The 19,342-nt window shown below is 37.9% G+C and overlaps 1 protein-coding gene across 2 annotated transcripts in view; it reads right to left on the bottom strand.

Annotated features, from left to right (window-relative positions):
• LOC144978501 (uncharacterized) overlaps positions 1-17,703 on the bottom strand; it is a 39,656-nt gene extending 21,953 nt beyond the window's left edge. Inside the window, exons 1-8 of one of the 2 annotated variants that reach the window (XM_078924666.1) lie at positions 17,618-17,703; positions 7,243-7,370; positions 5,994-6,071; positions 4,670-4,710; positions 3,328-3,486; positions 2,419-2,469; positions 912-978; positions 175-359 (exon numbers count right to left, since the gene is read on the bottom strand). In XM_078924666.1, coding sequence (XP_078780792.1) covers positions 175-359; positions 912-978; positions 2,419-2,469; positions 3,328-3,486; positions 4,670-4,710; positions 5,994-6,071; positions 7,243-7,350 — 689 coding nt within the window. In that variant the 5' untranslated portion in view covers positions 7,351-7,370; positions 17,618-17,703. The remainder of the gene's footprint in view (positions 1-174; positions 360-911; positions 979-2,418; positions 2,470-3,327; positions 3,487-4,669; positions 4,711-5,993; positions 6,072-7,242; positions 7,371-17,617) is intronic. The other variant, XM_078924667.1, reaches the window with a different exon arrangement.
• Between the last annotated feature and the right edge of the window lie 1,639 nt (positions 17,704-19,342).

Here is a 19,342-nt window from a genome sequence, read left to right as displayed (position 1 = left end):
TACGGTGAGAGAATGTGAGTAAAGAGCCTTTTCCAAGGACTCAACTATGCGCCAAGCGCGAGGCTCGAACCCAGGACCTTCCGATCCGAAAGCGAGTGTCATACCACTGGACCACATAGCCGTACATCAACAACATAAGTGTCTGCTCTACACACTTTTCTAATTAATACTTACCCTAATGACTGAATGATGGAGTTGATGTAGCATGTATTTCCAAGATTACGTAGACCTGTCACTCCGGGTACAAGCGTCCGCTTCTTGAAATGGAAGAGCCCTGACCTTGATCGAGTTACCATGGGAGGAGGCTCACTATGACTGTTTACATTGCTTGGCGTCAAAGTCTTCTTTTTCAGGGTTTTCTATAATTTATATCAGTAAATATATAAGTTTCAAAAGAGCAAAACTGTATCTGATTCTATATCGAAGAGCCTTTTCATATCCAGTTAGTTCACAAAGGAGTATATGGGTAGCTTATATGGAACCAAGGTAAAGGCCTTGATCGAATTACCATGGGAGGAGGCTCACTATGCCTGTTTACATTGCTTGGCGTCAAAGTCTTCTTTTTCAGGTTTTCTATAATTTATATCAGTAAATATACAAGCTTCAAAAGAGCGATAATGCATCAGAGAACTTAGACAAATTAAATCCTGATTCTATATATCGAAGAGCCTTTTCATAGCCAGCTTGTTCAAAAAGGAGTATATGGGTAGCTTATGCAGAACAAAGGTAAAGGCGACATGAATTTATAGAAATTGTCACCCTACCAATGTACAAGTATAAATTTCCACCCATAAGTTGGGGGGGGGGGGGAGGGGGGGAGAGAGAGAGAGAGGGGGAGAGAGAGAGAGAGAGAGAGAGAGAGAGAGAGAGAGAGAGAGAGAGAGAGAGAGAGAGAGAGAGAGAGATTTTACCTTTTCTTTCTTGGCTTTCTGGACATACTCGACCCATGCTGTGAACACTTTGTCCAAAATTGATTTCCTGTGAGAATTTAAAAATAGAATTTAACATTAAAATCATAAAAAATAGGCAATTTAAGTTTTTTGCAGTTTAAGACATTATATTCAATGTCCTATTAAATCTGATGTTCCGGGAGGCCTACCGAAAGCTCCTACACACCCAGTCTTCTTTCAATTTGTATTTTCACCGTTGATCTTTTGTCATGTGTTTATTTATCCAATTTGTCATCATGTAGAAGCATTTTAAAAACTGTAGAACAAACCTTGATAGATTTGTGAAAGTTTAAAGTTTCCTAATTTGACCATTGTTTTGATTCGTCGCCGCCATTTTGATTTGTGAAGTATTGAAAGGTAATGCAAAGCAGTCCGAGGGTTTTTTTTTCTATTAGGGTTAGCTCGAGATCGGAGGATTTTTTTTGAGGATTTTTTTTCTATCAGGGTTAGTCATAAGTCTTAGCAAAGGTGCTGGGGTGTTTGTTTATCCTATTAGGGTTAGTTAAAGGCACTAGGTTTTATTTTTTCTTGGGGTTAGTTGAGGGAATATTATTTGAGTTGTTTCCCTTTGTAGGAGCTTTCGGTAGGCCTCCCGATGTTCCTGCTTATTTTTTTCTTGGATTCAACTTTCAGCATAAAATAAAACTTCACCCAGCCAAAGTTTGAGGTGGTGAGTCAAAAATATGATTACTTATAATTATACTAAAGGGATCCCCATAGCTCAGTTGGTAGAGCACTCGCTTCACACATATATGGACTAAGATCAATTCAGGGTGAAGTCAAGATTTTTTCCCCAACCCCTTCTGTCCACCAAGCAGTGATTGGGTAGCTGGGTCTGTTAGATCTGGCAAAAAAGTACTTTACGGCAGACTAGTGTCTTATCCAAAGGGTAGCAAGCAAGTGTTCTTGTCCATTTGATGCTATAGCAACTGGGATAAACTGCGGCTCCATGGTTTCATCAGGTCATATAGAACCAAAGTTCCATTTCATACAGTAAAAGTCACCAGATAGACACCGGTTTGTTTTTTTTTATCAACACTCTTTTAAATATCCACTGCTTTTATTTAGTAAGGTAGACATTCACATCTTTTCAAGTAAGGAAACAAATGCAGTGTCTTATTCTAGGACGTGGTACCAGAAATAAATTTTCCCAACCATTATCTACCAACCTATCACTGCCCACACTCAATATAGTATGACTTTGTTTAAGATAAGACATCATAGTGCTAAACTAATAATCCCACAATTTTATCAATTATGTGGTGTTAGTATAATGAAGATTTAAAAAAAGGGGGAGGGGGCATAAATGTGCTGGAATAATTTTAAAAATTTCAAGGTAATAGGGTTCCATTTATTAAAATGTAAAATTGTTTTATATTGTCAAATTAAGAAGAAAAAAAAAAAAAGAGTAATAGAAAATGAAAAAACAAAGTGAAGAAAATGCCTGACTTAAAAAAAGAAGCATTACCTGTGATGGATTTGTGCTGTAATTAGTCGATCATCTTCATCTGTATGTGAGCTACATGAAAAAAAAAAATTAACATTACTTTAGTAAAGTTGTGGATCAATAAATAGTTTTCAGAGAAAAGGATTAAAAATAATTATGGCCAAACAGGATTCCAATTTTTCAAAAATTTATAAGATCATGGTACAACCTGCTTACCACATTTGTTTGAAAATATCAAATTAAGAAATTAAGGAGCAGGCACCGGTGTAAGATAAAGATCTGAAAAAGTGTGTATGAAAGATGCCAGACAAAGCTAGAAAGAAAAATACAAGAGAAAAAAAACCATCCCAAAAAATCAGTTGACCTGGACTGGGGCTTGAACCTCAGACCTTCTGATTACCTTCTGACCAGTAATCAGAAGCTCAGAGGTTCGATCCCCAGTAAAGGTCGACTGATTGTTTGGGATGGGTTTTTTTTCTTGTACATCTCTTTCTCGAGTCTTAAAACCTAATATATATGTGCATGTGTGAGGGGGCAGTGTGGCTCTGCAGTACTGTCTTTGCTTCGTACCCAGATGATACCGAGTTCGATCACCCGCTGCACTGTGTGGCCTTGAGAAGTCACCTCGCCCTAGCTCAATTTGAGGCGCTGCACTGCGGCTGACGCCTGGGTTATTCCAGTCTTCCTTGGAATAGGCCCTAGAGACAAATTTCCCCAATGGGATGAATAAAGGCAATTTTATTTATTTCATTTTTATGTGGAAAAATGAGAAAATCAGTCAATATTTAGAGCTTGGATTTTCTTATGTTCTAGATCATTCAGATTATTTGATTCGTAAATGAAAGCCAACGTCAACTTTAATCAAAAATTATAAAACAAGAATGATTTTTGTTTTTTTGTTTTGTTAAATAATAAATGATTAACACTTACTAAGATATATCTTGCTGATGGGAGAAGGATCGCAGCAGGTTACCTCCCTTACTACCAATCCCCTCAAAGGACATTGTTCCAATGGCCGTAAGAGCTGATCGAATGGCTTCCAAATCACCACAGCGGTTATCCCCCATAATGTAGTCATCACATGTATAACTTTAAAATGTATATAGAATGACAATCAGTATAACCATACAAAGTAATAATAACAGAAAATAAAAGTCTTTAATGATTCAATTATAACGTTCTTATGCACCTGCATTTTACGGAAGTCAACATTTTGAAATAATTTTATTTACATCTTCCCAATCCCAGCATCCCTCTAATAAAACTCAAGCCAACCTGGCTCAATTATGACCTCTCTGTCCAACCAGCACAGCGAAGAAAAAGTTGCTGGGTATGAATAAAAAGAGGCAAAAACTACCCTGTGACAGACTGGTGTTGCGTTGAAAGCAATGGCCGATGTCCAAATTGTGCTTCAGAAAATAGAATAAGTATTCAATGGTATTTGGCTCTTATGGACTGCTTTTTTCAAAAATATCCATTTTGACTCAACACACAAAACTTTTTGTAATGCAATCAAAGATTAATCATTTCCAACAGGATCTCACCTTTTCAATGATTCATAGGTGTCAATACCTTGTCACAACAGGAAAGTGTGGAATAATGTATTTGATAGGCACACCTTACCTTCGCAACCTTAATGACATTAGTAACTTATTTCAGCATTATTCTATTCATTCCCAATAATATAATGACAATAACACACTTCAATCTTAAAAGTCCCTTTTCATATGTGTCATTCTCATTCTCCTAAAATGGACAGTAACAATTCCTAACTACCACTTGAATAAATAGCCAATCAATCACAAAGTTCTTTCCATCTTATCCAAAAGTCCCATCTGCCTAATCACTAATCATTACTGGCAGATCTGAGGAGTTGGAAAAAGAAAAACCAAAAAAAAAAAATAAAAAAAAAAAACCTCTACAGCACCAGGAACCAAAACCCGTCGAGTGCTCTACCAACTCAGCTGCCTGGACCCCCATGTTTGTAAATGTTTTTTTTAAATACACGGGTCAAGCAAAATTGGGAGGAGGTGGCGCAGGGTCGTCCGGATAACTCAGTTGGTAGAATACTTGCTTCACATGCAAAGGGACCATGATTGATTGGGTAACTGGGTCTTTAGATCTGGCAGAAAGTACTTTGTATAAACTAGTGTCTTATCCCATATGTAGCAAGCAATTGCTATTGTCCATTTAAACACTATAGAGAACAGGATAAATTCCTGCTCAATGAGTCTAAGGGCTCTGAATGACGACTATTAAACAAAATTCTTACCAATAAACATATTTCTCGTTGATCTCAATGGCAATATGGTGCTGGAAAAAAAAAAAGATACAAAGAATGGGAATGTGCTCAGTGCTAGTAAAACATAATAATAGAAATATTAATAATAATAACAATAATAATAATAATAATAATAATAATAATAATAATAATAATAATAATAATAATAATAATAATAATAATAATAATAATATTATAATAATAATAATAATAATAATAATAATAATAATAATAATAATAATAATAATAATAATAATAATAATAATAATAATAATAATAATAATAATAATAATAACAATAATAATAATAATGTACTTTATTCATCCAAAAAGGAAATTTTTGTACAGACGTATAAAATACTGACAATGACATAAATATAATTTACGTAAATAAATGTGGTAAAGTAAAACTTGGTAATAGGTATAGTGTAATAATATTGTAAGTTGTAAAAATAATTACATAGTATAAATTTCAAGGGATGTACAGATTATATAATTGTAAAAATATAGATATCTAGTAAAGTGCAAGTTTTTTTAAAACATCCACTCAGACATCTAAGCCTCTCCTCCTCCCCATTCTTCCTCATTTCCTATTGTACCTGGTTTTGAGCATGTAGCAAACATTCCCTACAGTATCATGACAGACAAGGTGGACTAGTTCAACTGGCTGGCAGAGAGTTTAACATGAAAACAATACTGGCACAACTAAACATCATTATAAATAATTTAAATGAAATAAACACATCTTTATGGGGCATTTCAATTGCTTCCCATACATGAACGCACTTAAGACTATATTGCTTCCGTAATAATCCAAAAGGCCATATGGAACCATCTATTTCATAAGTGCAGTCACCAGTCAGGCACTTTTTTGCAAGATAAAGATTTGAACAAGTGTGTACGAAAGGTGCCAGACAAAGCAAGATCTTTATCTTACACCAGTGCCTGCTCTCTAGTTTCTTAATTTGACATTTTTTTGCACTAGTATTCGTACGCTATCCATAATTCCCAACAGTCAGGTATTCATTCATAGCAGAATCAAGTGAGTTATTTTGTATTAAGGGTCTTGCTGAAGGAAAGAAAACCAGGGTTGCAGAATTACAATTATTTGTCACCCATCTAGTCATTGACCACTTTGAACATCGCTTGGCTCGATTGTTGCAAGACAAGTTCAAGTTCAAATGAATAAAATTGCCCTAAAATTAGAAGAAAAATGCATTACATTACCAGAAATAAAAGGAATTAGTATTTCTACTACTGATGTTTTGAAAAGAACTGTGCAAGATTTATTACATCCTTCGACCTTCCATACTCACCTGCGTTGCTTCATAATGGTTGACTGCATGTTTTTCATTTAAGCGGCCACATGCAACATGAGCACAGCTAAGACAGGCCTGTAAAGAAAGATTGAATTAATCTTTAATCAAGAGAGAGAGAAGCTTAATTGATGCAGGTTTTTTTCAATTCAGGGGGAAGTTATAATAGTTGATGGACCTATAACTGTACTACCACTCTTGAGCTACTTACAAATAAAATCTAGACTCATTTATCTTCTCCCCCACCCCTTCCTTTACGACCATCAATTGCCTTGTTTGACTTTTGACATTTGGCGCCAATTTGTCTAGACTGATGCCTTAAAAATGGGAGTGTCACCAAAATTCATGCAACCGAGCACAGGTCTCAAAATATGACACAAGTCATAAGAGTGATTTTTTCACAGATCCACCATTTGAGCTGAGCTTTAATCAGAGGAAAATGTTGGACATGGCAAAATCAGCGGAAAATTTCTGAGAAAATCTCAATGTCCCGGAATTCTGTGGATCCGCGGAAGGTAATCATCACTTATATATGAAACAAAAAAATACAGTGCATAACAGAGAGATGATTTACAAGACAAAAGATATCATCTCCCAAAACTCAAACTATACATTTGACAGTTTCCCTCCCAGCCAGGGCCAAGACAGAACCAAATAATCTCATTCCAAGACAAAGACAGAAAGCATGTTAGAAAACAGATATATGCATAGGGGGATAGAAAACACAGTAAGTGCCTCCCTGCCCACCATGGGAGGTCAGGTACCCCACCCAGGATGTGATATTTATGCAAAGTGGACTATTAGATGGTGATCTATCTAGCAGACCGCAGCTATACACCCAAATAGTGCGAATTCAAAACTCTTTTTTAAGACAACTTTTCAATTCTTTTCTTCATTTTCATCTCTTAGTGAATCAACAATGTCAAAACATAGAGAATTAACATTTCCATTTCAAATGGCACACTTTTTAAAAATGATTTCTTAAACAAAGGGGATAATGATGGAGTATAAGTAAAAGTTATTTTTCTTATTTTCTATGCTGCTTTGTGTAAAGTGGTATGACAGTCAGGGTTCAAGTCATGCTGTTGGCAGCACAAAGTTGGAAAAGGCTCTTTAATCATATTTTCTCACCAAACTCAGGTGTAAAAAGAGCATCTGGCCAGTGACATTGTTGTCTCTATGGAATAAAATTGTGCCTTGCAGGATCCATGTCTTGTTCCACATTTTTTTCTAAAAAAGAAGGACTTACCCAGACCCATTCGGTAGTTCCACAGACAGAGCAAAGCCACTTGCTTGGATCCAATAAAGACAGGTCTTTGGATACTGTTAGCTTCTCAAGGTGGGGGCATTTCTCCATCTTTATAATGACAAACTTAACTGAAAGTTTCAAAATTACGTAGTTGAACTGACTGATTTCATCATTTTTCCAACAGTGTAAATAAGTATAAGAAAAAGAATGTTCACTCCAGTCTTACCAGATTCTTATCTGATCGTGTAAGGTAAACCAATTTTTAAAAATGAATTTCTTTGCTGTCATTTTTTTTTTTTAAAAGAAAAATAATTTCCCACAACACAACCATTTAAAATTGGAGATAAGATTTACATTTGTGTTAAATTGTTTACCACCTGATGTAATAAAACGAGGATCTGGTATTGACTTGAGTTAAAAAAAATACTTTGACTACACAGTAAAGGACCTTGTATGAAGACTAATTTAATTGAAAAGCCAAACAAACGTACAAAAAGTGGCAATTCGAACCCAAGTACCAAAAAATGGAAAATTAAGAGAGTGATATTATATATAATGTTTTTTAACACATTGACTCCACAAGTAGAGAATTATCAACTTTTAAGATATAAAATTAGGGAAAGTTTTGAGCAAATATAAAACTCAAGCAGAAAATTATCCACTTCCTCCCCTTAAAAGTTTTAATTTATACCAAAAAAAAAAAAAAAAAAAAAAACGCCAATAAAATTGACTGATAGCTTTGACAGTGCAACTGTCGTAGGTGGATCAGGATCAACCAATAAACGATTTCCTGGCCAATTGAAAAAGGCAGGAACGCATTTTTAGTACCAATTTATTTTTTAATTAGATTTTTTTTTTATTGAAGCCGTTTGGTATGAAAAAAAAATTGAATTTGACATCTTGATATAATTCTTATCTTTTTTTTTTTGGTTTGTTTGAGGTTTTTTTTCATCATCATAGATAACTTGTTAATCATAAACATTATTAGAAAAACAAATCTCATCCTCATTCATCATATACATATAATGGTGTTTGGAGTTCTTTATCAACATTATTTTTTTCAAGCATTTATTGTTTCAACATTTTTTGTATTAAAATTAAGAACATTGTATGTTCTCACTGTAAGTTGGATAGAATAGAACAAATGAGTTTTGTTGAAATTGGCAGACACCTGGAGATAAAATATCTAAATCTAATACTTTAACTTATCACCTAGTGTGAATGTAACCAAAAAAAAATTTTAAGTCGTTTATAACTGGGGAATACTGGGAATGAGGTATTGGTATAAGAGTGAGGTCCTTGCTGCCATCTTGCTTTGTTTACACAGAGACCATGACCATCCTTTTATTCTGTTACCTGAATTCTTTCTAGGAACCACTAAATGTAGCCAAATTTTCATAACCATTACAGACAGAAGAAGATGGCAGAATTACTTTGTAGAGTAACTCGCCCAGAGAAAAATTGCATTAAAGGAAAATTTGTCCAGTTCCTTAAACTTTAAACCCACCCTGGGAAAAGTAATTTCAGATTCCAGAATCGTTATACTATTTATTAGATAGGAAAAACAGCCAAGGTGGAAACAGTCTCTGGCAAGAAACAAAGCAGGGGCCTCACTCATATGTAGGGAATATTATTTGAGCCAGGTTTATATATATATTCCCAGAAAATCCCTGAGTTAGATATTGATAAATATATAATTACTGATCATATACTCATATATTGACATATTAACAACAATACAACAGAAGCGACAACAGGCCGCCATGTTGTTTTTCGTTTACCATTCTGTCAGCATATTGGCAGACTACATTTGATAAAATTGTGTTTTACTAATTTTGTATTTGTTATAAATACCAAAATCTAGAGGTGCCTAAATGAGTCAATAAAATGTATAGTAAAATGATAGATTAAAATGTGTGTGTGTCGTGTCCTATTCAATTTCTATAGTCTATAGTCCTTTTAACCGTGGTGATGCGTCGGCGCTAATATTACCTCATCGGGAATCCTGCGATTACGGTGGCAATGCCTTGGAATTAGCGCACACAAAGTTACTAACAGCTTGTGCGACGGTGCCTATATTTAGCGCCGTGACATTGCCTTGACACCACCTTGACATAAATGGAATTTTCCATTATCCTAATAAGGAAATGTAGTAAAAGAGTCATAGATTTTGATTGGTCGAAAGTTTGACTTTTTCCATCATGCGATGGGGGATTTACAAGGTTATTATGACCTTTACAATTGTGCCGTGTGAACGGAAGCGTCGCGTGGGTAAATATAAACAAACCCTCCGGTTTCAGCGTCATTCCATCACTCGATCCTCTCTACTGTGCGGACGTGTTTACATTATTATTTCTATACCTATTTTTATTATTATTTTCAATTTTCAATCAAAGATGGAATCAACCCGTATTCTTGACTTGAGTGACCCTCAAGTGTTACGTGACTTGACTGATAACACTCATTTTATCAGCGAGGTCTTAGCTGACTCTGACTCAGAGCTTGACTCTGAGACTGATTCGGATAAGACTGACACTGATGATGATGATGAAAGTGATGATTTTGATGTGAGAACGGCAGAGTGGAAGTTTGGATGTACTGAACCTTCATGTCTACCGTTCACCGGTACCAGCGGTCTTCTTGTGGACATGGATGGGAGTACTCCATTGGGATTCTTTCATCTCATGTTTACGAACGAGATGTGTAACCACATCGTAACTGAGACCAACAGGTGAGTAACAGCATTCATTTTATTTTTTATCTCTATCCATGTCCTTCATCCAATCATATTGTGCCATATTCATGATATTACTTATACTATTCTTTATTTTGGTCTGCATCACCACCATAAATTCTTACCACCACCAAACCGAAAATAACTCTCCATTCTTACCACCGACATATTGATAAAGTCTGTCACATCTTTACCTAACACTAACACCACCGTTCCATTACTATTTATCAAAATTCCATTACCCTCCACCAATACTACTGTCACTGTGAACCTGTTCATGTACCACCACCACTACAATTTTCATCCTCCTCATCTACAACTACAACAACCAGCACATTGGGACCATTGTCATCCCCTTCATCTACCACCACCATTATCATTGTCATCCTCAACATCTACCACTACCACCACTATTACCATGATTCTTATGATTTACCATCACCATTACTTTCACAATATTCATCATTTATCATCACTGTTTTTACTTAATTATTTTTTTTATTATGTGTACATCTCAATTACCACCACCATAAATATCACCCTCATTGCCAGGATCATAATTTTTACCTTCTTCATACTTTTCATTACTAATCAGGTTTGACACTCTTGTTTTTCTTCTCAGATATGCCAATGATATGTTGCGTGGGAGGGAACTTGCGCCAAGGTCGAGGTTCCGCAAGTGGGTGGCTGTCACTTTGGGAGAGATGTGGGCCTTCTTCGGGATCATCATCGCCATGGGCCTTATGCCGCTGGAAGATCTTGACGAGTACTGGAGTACTCATTTTGTGTTCGAACACAAGATGTACTCAGCGGTCATGAAGCGGGATCGCTTTGTGCTTATATTGTCATTCCTACACATCTGCAATAACACCAACCAGCTTCCCCGTGACCATGAAGATTATGATCCCCTGTTCAAGAATCGGCCCTTCATCTCTGCCCTGAGAGAGAACTTCATGTCGATGTTTGCTCCAGGCCTCAACGTTGCAATCGACGAGGCGATGATTGCATGGCGGGGTGCCCTGTCCTTCAAGGTTTATAATCCTGATAAACCAGACAAGTTCGGGATTAAGGTTTTCGAACTTTGTGACAGTGCCACCGGTTACTGTCACAATTTTGAAATCTATTCAGGAAAGAAGGACAGCACCTCACACGGAGCAACGTTCTACGTGGTGGACAGACTCATCTCTCCGTACACTGGATGTGGGAGGAGGCTGTACACTGACAACTATTACACTAGCCCTGATCTCTTCTCCCATCTCAAGGAGCTGGACGTTCTGGCCTGTGGAACCATGCGCATCAATAGAAAGTATGGCCCGCCGAAGAGCATGCTTCCCAAGCTCACGAAAAAGAATCCCGAGACGAAGGTATTGACAAATGGTTCACTCAATCTTCTTCGTTTTCATGACAAGAGGGAGGTGAATGTCTTGACGACCATCCACGATGACTCTCGGGTTCTGACAGGAAAGGTCAACTGTGTGACGAAGAAGCCAATTGTCAAGCTGAAGGCCGTCCATGAGTATAACAAGTTCATGGGCGCGGTAGACAGGAGCGATCAGATGGTGGGGAACAACGCCTTCAAGAGGCGGACCGTCAAGTGGTGGAAAAAAGCATTTTTCCGCATGTTCATGCTTGGCGTTCTAAATTCCTACCTGATTCAGAAAGCTACGTCTACTGGAAAGAAGCTTTGTCACCGTATCTTCAGACGGGAATTAGTTGTGCAGCTGGTGGAGTGGACCCCCATCCCTAGATGCCTCAGCGCCACCCGGATTGATGTCGGTGACTCGGCTATCTTTCGCCTCACAGCTCGTCACTTTGCTTCTTCAATCGTCCCTAAGCCCGGCCAGAAAAACAAATTTCCCCAGAGGGATTGTGTTGTGTGCACAGAGCCAGGCAAGAGACTTTCATCTCGCTATGAATGTCGATTTTGCAATGTGGGACTTCATGTTGACCCCTGCTTTGAGATCTACCACAACGTGAAGGACTACAAGCGCGGCTTCAAGCGACTGAAAGAGGGGCACCATCATGAGAATGAAGATCAGGGCTAGTGTATTAGCCCTTGTCAGGGCTACCAATCAGTCCTTTTGAGGACTAATCATCAGTCCTTTTCAGGGCTCCCATCAGTCCTTTTCAGGACTGGATTGACAATCAGTCCTTTTCAGGGCTCCCATCAGTCCTTTTCAGGGCTCCCATCAGTCCTTTTCAGGGCTCCCATCAGTCCTTTTGGGGACTAAAACCTTGTAATGGGCCACTGGCAGTCTCAAGCCTGCAACCTGTTTTCATAACAGGGACTCAGAGAGGAAGGTCTATTTCTATAAAAGTGTATTTTCAGAATTGGATTATTTGTGATATGTAATTCAGATTTGGATTATTTTATGGGTAAGTAGGACCCTATGACTATGTACATTACTCTGTTTATTACACACTTTATTACTGTAAGAATGTACATCTACCAATGAGAAATCCACATATATATTGCCTTCTATTTGTCTTATGTAAAGCGCTTTCAGTGCTATATAACAGCTCAAGTTTTTTGTTTTGTTTTTTTTTAAATCCAGGGCCAGGGTATTATGCAAAAACTATTAATGTAAAAAAATCCTTAAAAATATAAATTTGAAATGTCCTTATTTATATTTATTTTATCAAATAGACAAAACTTTTAGCTTTCAGAAAATGTATAGTTTGTATAGGAAATTATTGCAAAGAAAATCAGTAAACAGCTATTTGTGTCATACATGCAATATTGCCACAAATCAGCTGCGCGAGGTACCCTGTGTTTACATACGTAACCTTGTAGCAACAGACACTTATCTATGCACTTCCGGTATTGACCTGACCGCGTCACGGGGGTTAAAAGCCTTTTCATGCAACGACTTCCTTACCACCAAAGCTGCAATTTCAATTTGGCGTCCCACATCATTTTAAAACATAGAGGTTGAAATTAACGTAAATATTTAGATTTTAGTTGTTTTTGTGATATAATTCTAAGTTTATGCATGGTAAACTCATGGGTGTCTTTGGTCCTTTGGTAGGAAATGGCAGGTCGATCTGCAATACTTACGCAACTTACACTTACACTTACACTAGACTACACCAACTTTAAAAACCGTGCATAATTTTCTTAATAATAAGAATAGGAATTTTAAAAACAATGGTATATGTGACATGACCATATGCATTCAAATCTAAAAAATGACATGCGGTCCCTAACAACAGTAACAGCACAGTTCAGTTACAGAGTCAGAGTTGAGTGAACAGATCGATGGCTTGGCTTTGGGCCTTATATTTGTACGAAGTGGTTATTCAGAGTCGACTCTGGATAACTGTAGGCAGTTATTCAGAGTCGACTCTGGATAACTGTAGATGGTTATTCAGAGTCGACCCTGGATAACGATGTGTACAGATATTTAGAGCCGAGTAGCCTATCGAATTATCGAGTTGAGTTCTTGCGAGATGAGTTTCTTTCAATTTGATACCAGTTTACTACGGTTATTTTGTGACTTTGGCAATTTTAGTGCCAAATTCTTAAAACTTGGCGATTTTTCAACTTCAGTCGCTTATAAATAAGAATCTTTAATCAATTGCAAAACATATTCCATCAACAAAGCAAATTTAAATTAACTTATAAACAATCATTTCTAAAATCGATCAGCCTAACTTATTGTCTCTCTATTACCAAATGATATCTATAAACATAATATGAAGATAGAAGGGTGGCTGAGAGAGAGAATTAATGAATTGATTTTTATTTTTTTTTAAATTGTTTTATAATTAGACACAAGTTATAATGAATTCTATTAACAAATTCAGAACAATCAAACAAAAACAAAACAAAACTTAAAAAGGAAGAAAAAAAAGACACGCTTATAAACCTTATAAAATCGCCAAATCAAAAAAGTACACAAATATTTACACCCATTTGCTCCATCCCCTTCCCTTTCGATCATCTTCTCATTCATGGCCACCATGTGTCTTGTGCTGCCTTTGACATTTGGCGCCAGCGTGTCTAGACTAACGTCATAAATAAAGGAGTGTCACCAAAATTCATGCAACTGAGCAGAGGTGTCAAAAAATGATAGAAGGCATATTATTGTTTTTTTCCCCCTGAACTACCACTGAGCAGAAAATGTTTGACATGACAAAAAACAACGGAACTTTTATGAACAAATCCTAAAATTCCAGAAATCCGCGGTCCCCACTAGAGAGCTGAGCCGGTGTTACCAATACTTAGCTTCTATAACCAGGACAAATCATTCGTTTGGACAGAAAAATAAATAAAAACTTACCGCTTACCGTCAAAAGCAGTTTAGATTTGAAGATGCATTTGTTTTCTATCAAAAAACATTCGGTAATGGACAATCCTTGATGAATTTCAAAAGTTGTGTTGAAATTACATCCTAATTGTTTTCATGATTAACTCCTCGCGAAATCGTGTGGGTCCCGTTTCTGTTATCAAGGTTCCGCCTAGCCAGGCAGGGTTGCCAGATCATTTTTGAGTAAGAGACCAAACTAGCTATAGCAAGAGGCCAGATTCCTCGGCAGGAGCCCAAATACCACCAAACCCACCTTAGCCTAGCGAAAACTCTTTAGATTTGTTAAACAATTTAGATAGGATAAGGAAAATTCGTATATATAGAAGCATTAGCAAATGCAATCTGTGGCGTTAGCACGTGTTGCATTTAGATATTTAGATTGCCAAATAAAATAAGTTTTACCGGTACCAGAGTAAAACGATATAACGGGGAAAGTCAGAGGAAGCCAAAAAGTTGGTTACAGGAGGCCAAGTGGCCAAACCAAATGCAATTTGGTGCATTAGTGCAGTAAAAATTGGTGCGCAAAATTAGTTCGTAGCGGATGCGAGACTGCGTGCGCGTGTGTGTGTGTGTGTGTGTGCGTATGTGTGTGTGTCTCTTTCTTTTTTTTTTTTGGGGGGGGGGGGGGGTGCGTACACGGTAACGGGGCATCTCGCCTCAGGATCTACGTACACGTAAACTGATTTACCGTTGCAACACATGCAATAGATGGTCCTCGCTGTCGTGACCGCGCGCGCTCGTGTGTGTGTTATGTTTTTAAAAATCAAAACAATTTTAACCATTATTGGCGAGATTCCATCTTACACTCCCCAAACTCCAGATCTTAGTCTTAATGTTATCATTAAAAGACAAGCTTTGCGATTTATAGTTTAATTGAAGCCCGAGTCGAAATATACTCTTACTACTGCTCTCTTGGTGGAAACGATTTATTCTGCATAAGCAATCTGCAGAAAAAAAACTGTCACTGTAAAAGGTTAAAGTTTCACGAAGTACGCTCCGTGAACACCGCTGTAACATTCCTTTGATCTACATCATCAGGCAACCCATTGCTTCTTTCATCTTTTCCCATTCCCCCTTACTATCCCCCCCCCCCCCATTTCCCCGCCCATCTCTCTCTCTCTCTCCCTCTCTCTCTCTTCTCTCTCTCTCTCTCCCCCCCTCTCTCTCTCTCTCTCTCTCTCTCTCTCTCTCTCTCTCTCTCTCTCTCTCTCTCTCTCTCTCTCTCTTGTCATAATGTTATCCCTTCCCCTTCCCATCTCATTGTAAAATGAAAACGTTCTGCTGTTTGCAGATACATGTATGATTGTTTTGTTTTTTCTCTCTCACTAGGCATTTGAAAAAAAACAACAAAAACCTGAAAAAAACAAAAAAACAACTTAACCTTTTAAAGGCAAATATCAATCTTACTTGGACCAAAAATAAAATCTTACCGTTTTCATCAAAAGACAAAAAACAAATTACAATTTAAAAACTTGAGCTTTTATATAGAGCAATATCCACCCAACGTGCTCAAAGCGCTTTTTATCAATATTCTTACTGCTCTTATGGTGGAAACGTTTGTTTTTTCTGCGTTAAAAAATAATATAAATGAAGACTATTATTTGAAAAACAAAAAAATCAGTGTCACTGGCAAAGGGTTAATTGCAGTACTCCTGCATCCAGTGAGACTCCTACGGCACTTGCTAATCATAAAAAAGGAAATAGCAGCAATCAACAATACTAAGGTGAAAAAAAAAGAAGAAAAAAAAAGGTGGGTAGGGGGGAAGAGCAAACCCAGTAGCAATGCAACCTTTTAGCGGCGAAATTCGATCTTTGACCTAACACCAAATCTTCTATCATCAAAAGACAAGTAACGGCAAAACTATTATAGACAATTGAAGTCCGGGTTGCGATAGTCTGACTACTCTCTTGGTGGAAACGCTGTATTCCCCGTTAACAATAATAAAGATAAAAGCAAACTACTATCTAAAAGCAAAAAATTAGCTTCGCTGTTAAGGGGTTAAGAGCAACTGCAACTGCCAGCATCCTTGAGATGTCTACGTTACCAAGGTCACCAATCGACACGTCTCCCTCTCGTCGGCATGCACCCCCCCCCCCCCCCCTCCTCCACTCTCACGGTGGTGGTGGCGGCGGATAAAAAAGGCCTTTTTTTCTTTTATTCAATCAACTTGACTGCTGGTGGACCCTAGGCCTCTCTACAAGTCCAAGAAATAATACTCACTTTTTCTCTTCGCCAACGAAAATATCTACCCCCTACCGGTCTAATTATTTGTAGCAGACGACAAATTTCTCAAAAAGGTCACGTGACACTGTAAAAACAACACAGGAAGTCCATGAAAGCTTATTTACGACATTTCCTTTGAACCGTGTAAACAACAAAATTTCGTTTTCATTCGACTCAACGGGTCAGATTGGCCGGTATTTTTTTAACGAACTAAAGTTCTGAAAAATCAAAATGTTTCTTAGAAAGTTGAAAGATGCTAGTTTTTGAAACAGAGGTAGGTTTTTAAAAAAAATCTTTATATTTTACGTGAATGCATGCTCAAGGCGAGTTGGACGTGCAGCGGAGGTTGGTCGGCCAAAGGCGAGGCTCTCTATATTTTTTTAAATATTTTTTTTTCAAAATCTCGACAATTTGCAAAAAATTGCAAATTTTGGGGCCGCAAAGCAAATCACCGATGCAAAAAACTGCCATGACAGAAGAGACAAGAAAATACCAAAAAGTAAAACGATTTTTTCCCGTAGGGTTAAACAGAGGTGGGAGAGAAGAAAAAAAAAACAGAAAAACCGTGTGGTTGGTAACTGGAAGTTCATCACTCATACTCATAACTGTCTACAGTTATTCAGAGTGGACTCCCCGACTCTGAGTAACTGTAGACAGTTATTCAGAGTCAACTGTCTACAGTTATTCAGAGTGGACTCCCCGACTCTGAATAACCGTAGACAGTTATTCAGAGTCGACTCTGATAACCGCAGCCTATTTGTAGGTGAGTAATAGTTTCAGAGCCAGAGTTGACAGTAAGAAAACCTTTAGTAATCTTGCTAATTGTCAGTCTACTTTAGAATGTTTAGATACCAACTAAATATTCTGTTATTTCCAATGACTTTGTATTTTTGTTTCAGTTCAGTTCCAGCAATCTAGGAATAGGAGATCACTCACTCATCACTCTCTTCTCTCTCAGAAGAAGGCCCATGCCCATTAAAAAAAATGTTGAAATACCAATGTAATGTATGACAATGTAGACTTTTGTCTGACAATCCTCACATTAATTGTCTTTGATTTAATCAAAGGGAAAACTGATACCGGCAGCACTCCTTAAATGCAACTTACATTCACCTGTTCTCACGTTATATATTGTCCTATCTTGACATCCATTGTTTGTTTACGACTGATTCAGACTTCTGCTTTTGAGGAAGAAGTTGCGTTTGCTACCCTTGTTCCTGTTCTTTTGTTTGTGGAGTGCTGAAAATTATAGACCAAAGGAAGTCGCTACGTCCTCTTAGGTGAGAGAATATAAGCACCATGGCTGCGTCCTCTCGCCGGTGGGGGCGTAGAGCGATGTCTACGTTCTCTCCCGTAAGAGAACATTTGCCTCATTTCGGTTCTATTACGTGAGAGGACAAAGACAGGTTGTTTGTCCTCTCCCAAATTTATGGAACTTCAGAGAGGGGCAAAAACCGAATAAATATGAGGCCCATAACCGACACCCCCTTCCCACTCTCAAGCATAATAGACAGAGCTGTCTACTTGAAATTTCAAAAATTCGTAGTTTCCAAGGGGGAAAAAAGAAGAAGAAAATTCGACTTTAGAAATAAATAATTTGCCCTCATCATGATTCAACAATTCCCCTAAACTTCTGAATATAGACTGACTGACTGACTTAAGGCCTTCCGCTTCCTAACCATCCGATCGGGATGCCTCGGCTGCCTCTCTCTCTCTCTCTCTCTCTCTCTCCCTCTCTCTCTCTCTCTCTCTCTCTCTCTCTCTCTCTCTCTCTCTCTCTCTCTCTCTCTCTCTCTCTCTCTCTCTCTCTCTCTCTCTAATCATCCGTGTCATTGTCTTCCATTGATCACGGTCTTTTGCTGTGGATGCTAATTTCGTAAGGTCTTCCTTTGATTTTAATACTTTGCCGTTTTGAAGGCGTTTTATGTCTCTATTGAGGACAGTGTGAATTGACGTGGGTTGTCAACCTTGATATTTCTTGTGTCCAGATAGGGTGAAAAAAGTATTCATGGCTTTATTAGCTGGTATATTTACATCTCTTCTGAGTATATGCCCAAAAAGTCGCCATCTTGCCTCCAGGATTTGAATGGATAAGGGTCTTTCATTGCATTTTTCATACAATGTTTTATTGCTTATTTTTGTGGGGTATCGTATATTCAGGACTCTTTTCAGTTGTTTTCTATGGAATCTGTTTAATATTTGCTCTTCGGTTCCAGTCAGTGCCCATGTTCCGCAGTTGTAAGCACGGATTTTACGAGGGTTGTGTATAATTTGATTTTAGTATCAAATTTTATTTTGTCTTTTCTAATATAGATTCTGAGGAAATAAACGAATCTTTTCCAAAAAAAAGAAATATCCAGTCAAAGAGGCAGCAGCCTCTTATAGTTTCCACACTACTATGTTATGACGATCGACCCAATCAGCAAAGTCTGGTCCGCATTCGTGCACCGTCGCAAACTCGCCGGGTAGCATCGTCACAACACACCGTTCGACTAGATGCTCTGCCGTCTCAGGTTCTTGCCCACTGCGGGTACATGTTGGACAGGTAGAAAGACCCCACCGATGAAGCGCACTGGCCGTGAGGCATCTCCTCGACCGAAGCCGATTCGCAGTCACCCAGTGTCTCCTCTTACTGGTATCAAAGTCTGGCAACTTCTCACCAAGCTTAGAGGAGGTTACGTCCCCGCCCCCACGAGGGATTGAATTCGTCCAAACCGACTTCCATCTCGTATGTGCAGCTCTAGACGTAGTCAGAGATTCTGCGTACAAGGGTTGCCGGGACTTATTTCGCCTCGAAACGGGGGCGCCGTCCATTATGCGCTTCAGAGGGGT

This window comes from Berghia stephanieae, chromosome 8 (genome assembly GCF_034508935.2).
Source record: "Berghia stephanieae isolate SIO BIC M18660-M18661 chromosome 8, UCSD_Bste_1.3, whole genome shotgun sequence".
Lineage (NCBI taxonomy): Eukaryota > Metazoa > Mollusca > Gastropoda > Nudibranchia > Aeolidiidae > Berghia > Berghia stephanieae.
Note: the sequence above shows the minus strand (reverse complement) of the source record. Positions and strands in the feature narration are given on the sequence as shown.